This window comes from Zingiber officinale, chromosome 5B, assembly GCF_018446385.1.
Source record: "Zingiber officinale cultivar Zhangliang chromosome 5B, Zo_v1.1, whole genome shotgun sequence".
NCBI classification, from domain to species: domain Eukaryota; kingdom Viridiplantae; phylum Streptophyta; class Magnoliopsida; order Zingiberales; family Zingiberaceae; genus Zingiber; species Zingiber officinale.
In genome coordinates this window covers 54,858,592-54,872,640 of record NC_055995.1, presented here as the reverse complement: position 1 = coordinate 54,872,640, position 14,049 = coordinate 54,858,592, and the positions used below count along the sequence as shown (strand labels likewise).

The window sequence follows — 14,049 nt, the reverse complement described above, 5'->3', positions numbered from 1 at the left end:
CTTCAGCTGTCAAACTTGCCTGCATCAACACTCTTATTAAATGTTTCATTTGCTTGACAGAGCACTAGAAGAAAGATACTTTCTTTGGAGAACAAAATGGCTTAAACTAGAGATGATTAATCACCTTTAATCGTTGATTTAGTTTTCCTACAGGCAAGTAGTAATTAGGCAAGCAACCTACTGAATAAATCACATTCATTCTACTTTACTGCAGGGGTGAAAAACTCACACTGCCTTATATCCTAATTCAATAATCAAAGTAAAATAGTTCATCTAAGAACTCTAACCTGAGGATTCATGCGCATATCCAAAGGTCCATCACCTTGCACACTAAATCCCCTTTAGAGTCATCCACCTGTTAAATAGCTTACCAACTTATTAGATTCAAAGTAAGTTCTTTTCGGCAATTCATCAAACATGAGAAGTGCAACTGAACAAAAACCTGCATGGATGAGATTCCAAGGTCCATCAAGATGTCGTTCACCCCAACGTCAAGCAGGTTCTCATCGACGCCACCAAGCACCGACTTGATGTACTTGAAGTTTCTGACATGAGTGTAAGCTTTCAACTTGCTGCCGCGCGAATCCACGGCCAAGAGCTTCTCTATCCGAGCCCGAGCCTGGTCATGGATTGAAGCATCCATATCCATTCCCACGAACAACTCCAACTCCGGATGGGCATCTACGATTTGCGACGAAGAACAGCACGAAGCGAATCAGGGATGATGGGAGTGCTAAGGAAAAAGGTCAGAACTTGAGCGAAGAGCTTGGGATGGAGAAGGACGAATGGACAGCGGCGGAGTGCCCCGCATTTGATTCGATGGAGGATCTCCAACTGCCGGAGCCACCGTCCAATAGCTGCGCGGCCGAGCTGATTGATGTACTGGCCGCGCCTTTACCCAGTACCAAGCGGCAGTGTCGCCCTAGCGTGCGCCTTGGGGAGATTGGCGACCAGCCTGCTGCCATTCCCTCGGATCCCCTAATGCAGCGGCCTAAATAGTGGAAGCTTTCAGCTCCCGGATATCACGCCAAGTCCCATGTTTTCCACCATAGACTGCCTTCCAAGACTTGTCAGATTGCTGCCAAACTTGACTCTCGCGATGACGACGGGCCGGGCACCCTCCCTCCTCTGCTTCCGACTCTGCCCGACGACGGAGTTCTCCTCTCTGTCGACGATAGCCTCGACTCGCTCGTGCCGGGAGTAATTAAGGTCTGGCGTGATCCGAAGCCGTGGCGGGGTGCAAGGCGGGTTCGATCAAACTGGGTCTTGAAGGCGGATGAAGGCATGGAAGACGCAGATTTCAAAACTGGAGGCGGAGAGGATGCTGCAAATGATGGGTTTACGGAAGGGTCTGATAGCCCGTCTCGCAGGAGGACCAGGGGAAGGGTTAGGGTTTCGGATAGTAGGGGCACTGGTCCTGTTGCGGAAGGGGAAGCCCCTTCAGATATAGATGGGGTAGAATGGATTGACCCAAACGGGTTTTGCCGTTCTGAAGAGGATAGCGGAGTGCGGTCATGGCTCAAGGAACTGGGACTGAGTAGGTATGCCCCTGTTTTTGAGATACATGAGGTGGATGACGAGGTGCTGCCATTGCTGACTCTGGACGATCTGAAAGATGAGATCCCCATCTCTCAGATCAGCGGGGGCTCCTCGTGGATGCGTGTGGCTTTCCGGTGGGAGCGGCCAGGAAGTGAGGGCGAGAAGTGGAAGGACTGCCCCCATCCCCATTCGTAGATGTCTGTGATGAGGTTGTAGAAGGTGTCGACGAAGGCAGGGACATTATCGTCGTCTGACGCGGCGGGGGGCAATGCCCTCCTTGGAGCGGAGAAAGAAGGACCAGTACTGCTTGTACTTGTCCTGCACCTTATCCCGCATTATTGATCCCATCTTAAGGTTCACTGTCCGCTTGCCTTTCACTTCCACCGAGCCCATCACCCACACAAACCAGTAGACCGCGACAACGCTGACGACTGCCGCCGTCCATATCGTCGTCGAGAGATCCATTGCTCGTCTTTCAAATGGTAACTCCTAAAAGGAGGATGCGGAGGATTAGGGGTTCGATTTATGGTGGGCGAGCAAAAGCCCAAAAGAAAGCGCGCTAAGAAAGTCCGCCAGAATTTTGGTTCATAGACACCGGGTTTTTAAAACCGCGGTTAAAATCGGTGTCTATTAATGAAAAAAAGGCGCTCATAGCGAAAATCTGCGCTTATAGACACCGGTTTTTGGAAAAATCGGTGTAAAATACTCAAAGACATCGATTTTTGCTTAAAACCGTTGTTGTTCCACTGATGTCTATGAGGGTTTTTGTTGTAGTGGTGAGTTACAATTTTGTACTCATTGATTTCATCTTCTTCCTCCTTGCATCTTCTTCTCTCCCTCTCCTCCACCTTGGTCGAAACCTCCATGAGTGCTAGCACACTCTAAAGGTTTCTTTTCCATCTTTTTGTTCATGTGGATACACATAGAGGGGTGTTCACTTGACACCCTTGAGATCCGGCGAACCTTGGATGAGCGGGATAAACGAAGGGCTTCACATCAAAGGTATGAACTCCTATACATGTAGATCTAAAGTAGATCTAGGATTATAAAACTTGTACATGTAAAATTTTAATATTCGCACGGATCCGGTGGCATGGGATTTCGGGGTTTCCACAACGCAAAAGCGATTTTTGCGGCTCAAAAAATCCCAACAGATGAATGGAAAACTGGTTTTAAAACAAAGCATGGCTTATATGAATGGTTAGTAATGCCTTTTGGCTTAACTAATGCTCCTAGCACTTTTATGCGTTTGATGAACCATGTTTTGCGTGCTTTCTTAGGAAAATTTGTAGTTGTGTATTTTGATGATATTTTGATTTTTATCAGAAGCTTAGAAGAGCATGTTACACATTTAAGGTTAGTTTTGAGTGTGCTAAAAGAAGAAAAGATTTTTGAGTATGTTACACTAAAGGTGTTGAGATGGATGAGGAAAAGGTGAAAGCAATCCATGAGTGGCCAACACCGACAACAATTAGCCAAGTGAGGGGTTTCCATGGTTTGGCCAGCTTCTATCGACTGTTTGTTCATGATTTTAGCAATATTACAGCTCCTTTTACTAAAGTCATCAAGAAAAATGAGTCATTCAAGTTGGGAGAGGAGCAAGAGAGGGCCTTCAACACTTTGAAAGAAAAGCTAAGTTCTGCTCCTTTACTAATCCTACCAGATTTTTCTAAAACCTTTGAAATCGAATGTGATGCTTCTGGTGTTGGTATAGGTGTTGTGCTAATGCAGGAAATGAGACTCATTGCTTATTTCAGTGAGAAGTTGAGTGGAGTCATTCTCTACTATCCCACATATGACAAGGAAATGTCTGCATTGGTGAGAGCATTGGAGACATGACAACATTACCTATGGCCAAAAGAATTCGTGATTCACACAGATCATCAATCTCTAAAGCATTTGAAGAGCCAACATAAGTTGAACTGACGCCAAGCTAAATGGGTAGAATTTATTGCGACATTCCCTTATGTGATCAAATACAAGCAAGGAAAGGAGAATGTAGTTGCTAATGCACTATCTCAAAGGTATGCTTTACTGTCCACTTTAGATACGAAGTTACTTGGATTTGAATATATCAAGGATTTATATACTAACGATACTGATTTTTCTGATGTGTTCAAAGCATGCGATAAGGTTTCATTTGGTAAGTTCTATAGGCATGATCGGTTTTTATTTCGTGAAAATAGATTGTGTGTGTCTTTGTGTTCGTTACGTTAATTATTCACTAGGGAAGCCCATGGTGGTGGATTGATGGGTCATTTTGGCGTTACAAAGACTTTAGGGGTTTTACAGGATCATTTCTTTTGGCCTTATATGAAACGTGATGTGGAAAGAATTTGCGAGAAGTGCATCACATGCAAACAAGCTAAATCTAAATTGAAACCCCATGGCTTGTATTCTGCTTTGCCTATACCTAGTGAACCTTGGACTGATATTTCAATGGACTTTGTTTTGGGATTACCCTGGACCAAGAGGGGGAGAGATTCAATTTTTGTTGTGGTAGACAGATTCTCTAAAATGGCGCATTTCATTCCATGTCATAAAACCGATGATGCATCGCATATAGCTAAATTATTCTTTAAAGTGGTTATTAGGTTGCATGACATGCTTAGGACCATTGTCTCTAATAAGGATGCACAATTTTTGAGTTATTTTTGGAAGACTTTGTGGGGGAAATTAGGAACTAAATTGTTGTTCTCTACTACTTGTCACCCCCAAACTGATGGGCAAACTGAAGTGGTCAATCGAACCTTGTCCTTTTTACTTCGTGCAGTCATTAACAAGAATTTGAAAATATGGGAAGATTGTCTACCTCATGTTGAATTTACTTACAATAGGAGCATATATTCTGCGACTAAATTTTCTCCATTTGAAATTGTTTATGGTTTCAATCCCTTGTCACCATTAGATTTGATTCCTTTAGCTATAAGTGAGCATATAAACTTATATGGTAAGCAGAAGGCCAAATTAGTAAAGAAGATTCATGAACAAGCACGACTGAATATTGAGAAAAGAACTCAGCAATACATGCAACAAGCTAACAAGGGGGGCAAGAAAATTATGTTTGAACTAGGAGAATGGGTTTGGTTGCACCTCCGAAAGGAGCGATTTCTGGTCAAACGTCGTTCTAAACTTCTACCTCGAGGGGACGACCCATTTTAAGTATTAGAGCGCATCAATGACAATGCCTACAAACTTGAACTACTAGGTGAGTATGGCATACATTCCACTTTTAATGTTGCTGACTTATCCCCGTTTGATGTAGGTGATGATTTGTGGACAAATCTTTTTCAAGAAGGGGAGAATGATGTATGCCCAAGGGCTGAAGATAGGAGAGAACAGTTATGTAAAATACCGAAAAATGGTGGATAATGATAAGGGAATTTTCTGAAATTTTTAGAAATTTTTCTAAATTTTTTTGGAGATCGTATGGACGAGTTTACGGGGATTAAACTGGGCCCCGGGAAAACCTGTTTAGGCTACCCGTTTAAGCGAGGAAAAGTTTATTTTCTTTTTCTTTTTCTAATTCTTTTTTTTTTCTTTTTTTCCGTTTTTCTCCGTTCCCACCTCCTCACACAGAGCTGCCCGATCCTTTCCCTTGCCCTAACCGTCGCTTCCCCTCGTGATAATACCCCTCGACCCAACTTCTCCTCCTCTCCTCTGCCCAACGCCGACCCGATCCATTCTTCACCGTAGTGTCGCCGGCCTTCCCCGTGCCCTAGCGTCGCGCCGATACCGGCCGTCTCCTCCTCTCTGCGTGCCGCCGCCCTTCCCCTCTTCGGATCTGCGCTCCGACGCCGATCACCGGCCACAGGAACTCCAACGCCTCACCGTTCCCTAGCTTTCATTGCCGAGCCGAGGTTGTGTCGCTGTGTCCCATAGGAACCCTAGCGTCGATCGTCGGGCAGAGCCCCTTCCCTATGCCCTAGCAACGACAGTCGACCGCAACCCACAGTGCGCCCTCCGATCATCGCCGACCATCTATTCTCTCTTCCCTTACTATGCCCGTGCCCTAGTTTTGGGCTCCCAGCCGCCGCCGCACCTCTACATTCTCACTATCGCCGGCCACCAGGTTCTGCCGAGCCCTAGTCTTGATCTTCTTCTTGATCTGTTTGAGTCCAGCAGTAAGGGTTTGTTCTGCAAGATTGTGTGCTGTGGTTTGTTGCTGTGGTGCTAGAATTGTGATCGTGAGGTGAAGTAGGACTTGTTGTGGGCTTGCTTTTGTTTCCAGCAGAAAATCAACCCTTCTTCGGTAGCAACAAGGATGTGATTTGAGGTAAAAATGTAGGACCTTGATACATTTTGTAGGAATTGGGATACGTATTGTAGTTAGATGATCATGTTGAATTACGACTAAATTGGGTAAGATGCTATGATTGATTTTGATTATTGCAAGTCCTAATTCGAATGGATTTGTTAGAATCAATTGGGGAGTTAGATGATCTAATTAGGGTTTATAATTGAATCTGGATTTATGTTAGCTTCTCGAGGATTTGATTTAGCTAATTTATTTATATGTAATTAGCTAAATCTGGATACCATGTATCACAGGACTTTGACACGAGACAAGCATCTCGACGTCGGATTTGGACTGGATTGAACCTTCCTATTGGAGGCGGGTACCTTGACTTATCTTTGATAATGTCATGTTGATATGTTTAGTAGGTTATAACGTTTAGTAATGATTATGTTCGTCTTTGCTTCGGTTGGTCACTACCCGATACCTGTTACATGCTTGTTTTGTTTACTTATTATGCACTTTATGTTATTACCTACCTGATTATACATGCTTATAGGGGTAGTGACACAACCATGTGTTATTATGTTCAGGATCTAGGTTTTTATACCTTATCTGATCTGTGTACCTTTGATTTGGTTCATTGTCCTATGGTACACATTTTGTATATATATGGATATTGCTATGCTGTTCAGGATTTTGCGATGCTTAGTGTCATGCACCATTCACATGATTGCATGTTGCGTGATAGTCTACTCCATTATTGTTGAGCACATCGCCAGTTTCATCTCTGTCGGTGCTCCGCTGGTCCGCTAATGGGTAGTGTGATGCAGTGTGGTAGCACGTCAGTTTTGCTCTGTCGGTGCTCCGTTAGTTCGCTCATGGGTAGTGTGACGCAGCGTAGTAGCACGTTAGGGATCCTTACCCGCCATCATGTACCGGGAGATGAGAGCATTGAGCTCCCTCACTTATGATTTGGGGTAGGAGGATAGGTGTACTCTGACAGCATCCCGCCCACTCGATCACTCATTAGGAGCAGTGACGGCAGAGTGCACGGTTGTCACAGCCCTACCCAATCAGTCTCACCATCGTGTGTGAGATGACTGACTAGCATCAGGGGTGACCATGTCATTGGCATCATATGCATTGATGCATTTACTGATTGTGTTTGTTGCACTTATATGCTGCATTTGGATGGATGCATATGTTTGACATGCATACAAGATTTATGATACTCTCGGTCTGACGACCTGACTATTCTGATAGGAGGCCCTGGTGAGTACAGTTCTCTTTAGCACTTTTCTATTGTGCATTTCTAACTTTTGTCTAGGAGACTCCATAGTTATTACTATTTGTTATAGTTTATTATACATGTCAACTAGGAATCTGCTGAGTTGCTGAACTCACCCCCATGGACACTATCTTTTTCAAGTACCAGGTTGTTTATGGAGTCGCTTGGAATATCCTGCCTGCCGGTCCCCACATCACATCAGAAGACCTGCCTCCGTTTTTGTTTATTCTTATTTTGGTATATGAAATTTGTGCATTTAGCTTTATGTTCTGGTTTTGTTTCTGGAGTGTTGTTTTGTTGTGTGGTGTAAGCCTAGCTGGCTAGCAGTCTTCGTTTTTTAGTTTGTATGTGTTGTCCATTGTATTTCCGCTGTGTTTGATTTTGGTACATCCGAGTGGGATGTTAGATTTACATATAACTGCGTGGTTGTGTATTTTATTGTATCAGCCGAGTAGGCTGCATATAAACTGCATGGTTGTGTGTATATTTCAGCCGCCTGTGGCTGAGGTATATTGTGTCTTTAGAAATGGTTCATATTATCACCCATACAAGGGAGGTGCTATCGAAATTTCTTCGGACAGGGACTCCCCATGGGCGTGACAATTTATTTGGTATCAGAGCACGATTTACGAGTCTTATTTCCTGTATTTCGGATTTCGCATTTTAGTTTTCTCGATGTGACTTTTCGAGTTTTGGGACCTGGCAGCAGCAGGACATCTCCAAGCTATAGGAGGTATGTTGGTATATTGCTATCATATACTTCTGTTAGTGTATGCATTGTTGACTATGATAGTTATGACATGTATTAGCACTTTTTATTTAGTACCGGTCTGGTTGTTGTAGCACATATTACATGTGATGGGTTAGCCATTGATCTTGGTCGACCTTAATAGAGATTAAGGATTTTAGTCTCTGGTGATTTTTCATATCCTACCACCAGTAGTTTTAGCTTCTGTTACTACTAGTTGGTTAGGAGATGGAGGCACATACCAGCCTCTGCTATTATTAGCTGGGTAGTGGATAGTATCTACATATTCATGTTGACTTAGCCAGTAGAATACCATTTTATCTTAGTTAATTTCATCAGTAGATAATTGATTTACTTTTGTTAGATCGGTCAGTAGAAGTCTGATTTACACTTGTTGATTTGGGTAGTCGTGGATCGATATACCTTAGTTGCTTATGGATCGATTTAGTTTTGTTGGTCCGATCAGTAGGGGATTGTCATACTCTAATTTTAGAGGTACGAATCTTTGAGTTATTTGTGCTTAGTTAGGTATCTAGAGTACATTTGAGTACATGGCTTGTACTGACGTGAAAAAGACTGAATTAGCCATATACCATTGTCGGTTTGATCAGTTTATAGAGGATCGATGTATCCTATTCCATGGGTACTTTAATTTTAAACTGTATGTACCTAGTTAGATAACTTAGAAGGTAGAATAGGGAATGTCAGGATGATTGGGTTATATATGCTGATTATTCATATCTATGTTGCGTGTACATATGATTGTTATGTGTTATAGGAGTCTTGTGGTAGATTGTCCATTTGCAGGTAGTATTTGTATACATGTTCCGATATGGTTATTGTAAGTTCCTTGTGGATTATAGCTATGTAGTTTGGTGTACGTGTTTGATTGTATTATTGAAGGTATCATGTCTATTAAATCTATGTTATGGTATGTGTATATGTGTTTAGTTTATTATGGGAGGTATCTTGTTGATTATATTTGTGCTGTGTGTACACTCGTACCTATTATGATTTGTTGGGAGTATTACATTAACTTTACTCTTGGCATAGGTGTATATATGTTAGGTGAGTGTTGTTTGAGGTGTATTGTTGATTATACCTACGTTGATTTATGTACACGAATTCGGCATGTATTGTTGGAGGTATCACGCTGATTTATACCTATGATATGAGTGTGTTGGGTGTGTACTAATTGGAGGATTATGTCGATTATACCTATGTGGTGTGTGCACATGTGCCAGGTGTATTGTTGGTAGCATCATGATAATTCTACTTATGTAAAGTGTCTACATTAAGTCATTTGTTGTATTACCCTGTCAACTAATTCTCATATTGGTGGGTGACCCACTATGATGTTGATAGAGTTGGCGATGGATTTGATTTGCTTACTGGATTGTGATACCCTTGGTTGCTCACAGTGATATGTGGTAGAGTGATTCGTGCAGTCACTAGTAGGATAGTTAGATGTCTTGCCCATATATTATGGATTGTTTTTGGTGGAGTATTGCTCCCACATATTATGGATTGTTGTGGTGGAGCGTTGCTCCCACATATTATGGATTATTGTGGTGGAGCGTTACTCCCACATATTATGGATTGTTTGTGGTGGAGCATTGCGCCCGCATATTTTGGATTCTTGTGGTCAGCGTTGCTCCCGCATATTTTGGATTATTGTGGTGGAGCGCGGCTCCCATATAGGTTACCTTGTTGGTGGTAGAGCGTTGCTCCCACATATGTAGTATTTCTTGTGATGGAGCGTTGCTCTCACATGAGATGATCTATTCTTTGGTAATTTATAGTTAGTGATAAGATTTTAGACTTGTTATCGGGGATCTCTGGTTGAGAATGTTTGTTGTACAGACATTATGAGTTTTTGGTAATGCCATTTGGGCTTACCGATGCTCCAGCGGTATTTATGGATTTGATGAACCATATATTTATGGAGTATCTAGATCAGTTCATTGTCGTTTTCATCGATGACATATTGATCTACTCGCGTTTCAAGGAGGAACATGCACAACATCTTCACATAGTCTTGGAGACTCTTCGACGACATTAGCTATACGCGATGTTCAGCAAGTGTGCTTTCTGACAATCTTCAAACAGTTTTCTGGGTCATTTGATCTCTAGCCAAGGTATTTCAGTAGACCTTCAGAAGGTCGAGGCTATCACCAGTTGGGAGAAGTCGATATCAGTGCAGGAGATCCGCAGTTTCTTGGGACTGGTAAGATATTATAGAAGTTTTGTCGAGGGTTTCTCCCGTTTAGCTATGCCACTAACATGCCTGACCAGAAAAGGCGTGAAGTTCACTTGGTCAGAAGCCTGTGAGACCAGCTTTCAGAAGCTGAAGCGGAGATTAGTGTCGGCTCCAGTTTTGGTTTTGTCTTCTGGAGAGGATGGATTTGTACTCTACACGGACGCTTCTCCACAGGGTTTGGGCGCTGTTCTGATGCGGCACAACACGGCACGACAGAGTAGTCTCCTATGCTTCTCGTCAGTTGAAGGAGCATGAGAAGAACTACCCAGTACATGATTTAGAGCTAGTCGCCATCATCTTTGCTTTGAAGATTTGGCGACATCATCTGTACGGACCATAAGAGTCTCAAATATCTGTTCACTCAGAAGGAACTCAATCTTCGACAGAGGAGATGGATGGATTTCATGAAGGATTATAATTGTACCATTAGCTACTATCCAGGAAAAGCTAATGTGGTTGCCGATGCACTCAGCTGGAAGTCCAGAGGGACCTTGGCTTGCCACCGAGTTTCAGTCACAGACTTGGTTCAGGGTTTCTCCGAGTTAGGCCTTCAGGAATAGGGACAGACAGAGCAGGGTATTCTGGTTACCATGGTTGCTCAGTCGTTGATCAGGACGAGGATCCAAGAGGCCGAGGCTGGTGATCAGCATTTGCAGTTCATTGGCAGCCAGATAGCTTCCGGGAAACAGACCGAGTTCACACAAGATGAGGAGGGTATTGTATGCTTCCGAGGCAGATTATGCGTACCTCAGTCTCACCCGGTCTTGCAGGAGCTACTTCAAGAGGCTCATCGCTCTCGATTTGTGATCCACTCTGGCGGTACCCGTATGTATCGAGATTTGAGGCGTTCTTATTAGTAGAACGACATAAAGAAAGACATCGCGGAATTCGTAGCTAGATGTCTTGTCTGTTAACAGGTGAAGATCGAGCACCAGAGACCTGCCAGCTTACTTCAGCGGATTCCTATTCTCGAGTGGAAATGGGAACACATTACCATGTACTTTGTGGTGGGTTTGCCGAGGACACGACGAGGCTATGATGCGATTTGGGTAATCGTTGATCGATTAACCAAATCCGCGCACTTCTTAACGATCCGGAAGACTGATTCCCTGGATCGATTGGCAGATCTATATTGCTGGGAGATCATTAGATTACATGGTATTCCTTTGATTATTATTTCGGATAGAGATCCTCGGTTCACGTCTCGTTTCTGGCAGAGTCTGTAGCAGGCCTTGGGCACTCAGCTCTGATTCAGTACAGTTTTCCATCCGCAGACAGATGGACAGTCAGAGCGGACCATTCAGACTCTAGAGGACTTGCTGAGGTCATGTGTATTAGATTTTGGAGGCAGTTGGGAGGACCATTTGCCATTGGTAGAGTTCGCCTACAACAATAGCTTTCATTCGGCTATCCAGATGGCACCGTTTGAAGCGTTGTATGGTAGGCCTTGTTGGACACCCACCCTCTGGGATGAGGTTGGGGAGGCCCAGCTATTGGGACCTCATAGAGCTCAGCATGAGGCAGAGTTGGTCCGTATTATCAGACAGAGGATGTCAGAGGCGCAGAACCGCTAGAAGAGTTATGCTGATCGGAGACGCAGACCCCTGGAGTTCTCTACAGGCGACCATGTATTTCTGCAAGTTTCACCCACGAAAGGGGTGAAGAGATTTGGCCTCAGAGGTAAGCTAGCTCCGCAATACATTGGTCCTTTCCAGATCCTGGAGAGGATTGGAGCAGTAGCTTATCGGCTGGCAGTACCACCGTCCCTGACAGACATTCACGACGTATTCCATGTATCTATGCTGAGGAGATACGTACCCGACCCGACACCTGTGCTGATAGATATCTCAGTTCCTGTTCAGCCTGATGTCACTTATGAGGAGGTTCCGGTACAGATTTTGGATCGGAAAGAGCGTCAGTTGCGGAACAAGACTGTCCGGCTGGTTAAAGTCGGATTGCAGCATCATTCGGACTAGGAGGCTACCTGGGAGCTCGAGGATACGATCCAAGCTCGATACCTCCATCTTTTCACTTGAGGTGTGTGAGTTATTTACCGTTCAACATTTATACTCTTTATCTATTGTTAGTACTTGCTGATGGTAGATAACGAAATTTGGGGATCAAATTTTTATTAGTGGGGGAGAATGTAAAATACCAAAAAATGATGAATAATGATAAGGAAATTTTCTGGAATTTTTCGGAGATCGTATGGACGAGTTTACAGGGATTAAACTAGGCCCCGAGAAAGCCTATTTAGGCTACCCGTTTAAGCGAGTAAAAGTTTATTTTCTTTTTCCTTTTCTAATTCTTTTTCTTTTTTCTTATTTTCTATTTTTCTCCGTTCCCTCCTACTCGCGCAGAGCTGCCCGATCCTTTCCCTTGCCCTAACCGCCACTTCCCCTCGCGATAATACCCCTCGGCCCAACCTCTCCTCCTCTCCTCTGCCCAACGCCGACCCAATCCATTCTTCACCGCAGTGCCACCGGCCTTCCCCATGCCCTAGCGTCGCGCCGATACCGGCCGTCTCCTCCTCTCTGCGTTCCGCCGCCCTTCCCCTCTTCGGATTTGCGCTCTGACGCCGATCACCGGCCACAGGAACTCCAACGCCTCACCGTGCCCTAGCTTTTATTGTCGAGCCGAGGATGCGTCGCTGTGTCCCATAGGAACCCTAGCGCCGATCGCCGGGCAGAGCCCCTTCCCTATGCCCTAGCGACGACAGTCGGCCGCAACCCACAGTGCGCCCTCCGATCATCGCCGACCATTTATTCTCTCTTCCCTTACTGTGCCCGTGGCCTAGTTTTGGGTTCCCAGCCGCCGCCGCACCTCTGCATCCTCACTATCGCCGGCCACCAGGTTCTGTCGAACCCTAGTCTTGATCTTCTTCTTGATTTGTTTGAGTCCAGCAGTGAGGGTTTGTTCTGCAAGATTGTGTGCTGTGGTTTGTTGCTGTGGTGCTGGAATTGTGATCGTGAGGTGAAGTAGGACTTGTTGTGGGCTTGCTTTTGTTTCCAGCAGAAAATCAACCCTTCTTCGGTAGCAACAAGGCTGTGATTTGAGGTAAAAATGTAGAACCTTGATACAATTTGTAGGAATTGGGATACGTATTGTAGTTAGATGATCATGTTGAATTACGGCTAAATTGGGTAAGATGCTATGATTGATTTTGCTTATTGCAAGTCCTAATTCGAATGGATTTGTTAGAATCGATTGAGGAGTTAGATGATCCAATTAGGGTTTATAATTGGATCTGGATTTATGTTAGCTTCTCGAGGATTTGATTTAGCTAATTTATTTATATGTAATTAGCTAAATCTGGATACCATGTATCACAGGACTTTGACACGAGACAATCATCTCGACGTCGAATTTGGACTGGATTGAACCTTCATATTAGAGGCGGGTACCTTGACTTATCTTTGATAATGTCATGTTGATATGTTTAGTAGGTTATAACATTTAGTAATGATTATGTTCGTCTTTGCTTCGGTTGGTCACTACCCGATACCTGTTACATGCTTGTTTTATTTATGATCCTGTCCGAGTGCTGAGTCGATGAAAGCTAGGTACATGGTGCTCCCGGTGATGACGTGTAGACCTTCAACTGCTGCGAACCTCCGGCGAGAACCTGCAAGCATAAAATCGAGCCGGGAAGGGGTTCCTGGCAATGACCCTCCGACGTTCAAGTCAAGTCCGGCGGAAAGAGAGAATGATGAGAATGAGAACTGTAGCTACAGTGATGTAGAATGCATACCTCCGTCGGAGTCTGGGGGTCCTTATATGGGGCTCCCGGGAGGATGTGTGCACGCATCCCAAAATGTGCACACTCCTCAAGGCATACCTGAAGTGGTCGTGTCAGAAAAGCGTGCCTGACGCCATACCGCAATTGTCCGAGCCTATCCCTGACATGACAGTGGAAACTTCCACCGTACGATTCTCTGTATGAACCGGTCGGCGACCATGCTGCCCGTCGGCGG

General features: G+C 44.4%; 1 protein-coding gene across 1 annotated transcript; it reads left to right on the top strand.

The window, feature by feature from the left end:
- Nucleotides 1-771: 771 nt before the first annotated feature.
- Nucleotides 772-1,734, top strand: LOC121986646. The gene is made up of 2 exons (XM_042540599.1): nucleotides 772-927; nucleotides 1,075-1,734. The coding sequence occupies exons 1-2, from the start codon at nucleotides 772-774 to the stop codon at nucleotides 1,732-1,734; spliced, it is 816 nt and encodes a 271-aa protein (XP_042396533.1).
- Nucleotides 1,735-14,049: the final 12,315 nt, after the last annotated feature.

Bases quoted from the DNA above. Each gene is read 5' to 3' on its own strand.
- LOC121986646 (XM_042540599.1), top strand. From the start codon at position 772: ATGGAGAAGGACGAATGGACAGCGGCGGAGTGCCCCGCATTTGATTCG. The intron at 928-1,074 runs GTGCGCCTTGGG...AAGACTTGTCAG, and splicing joins AGCGGCAGTGTCGCCCTAGC to ATTGCTGCCAAACTTGACTC.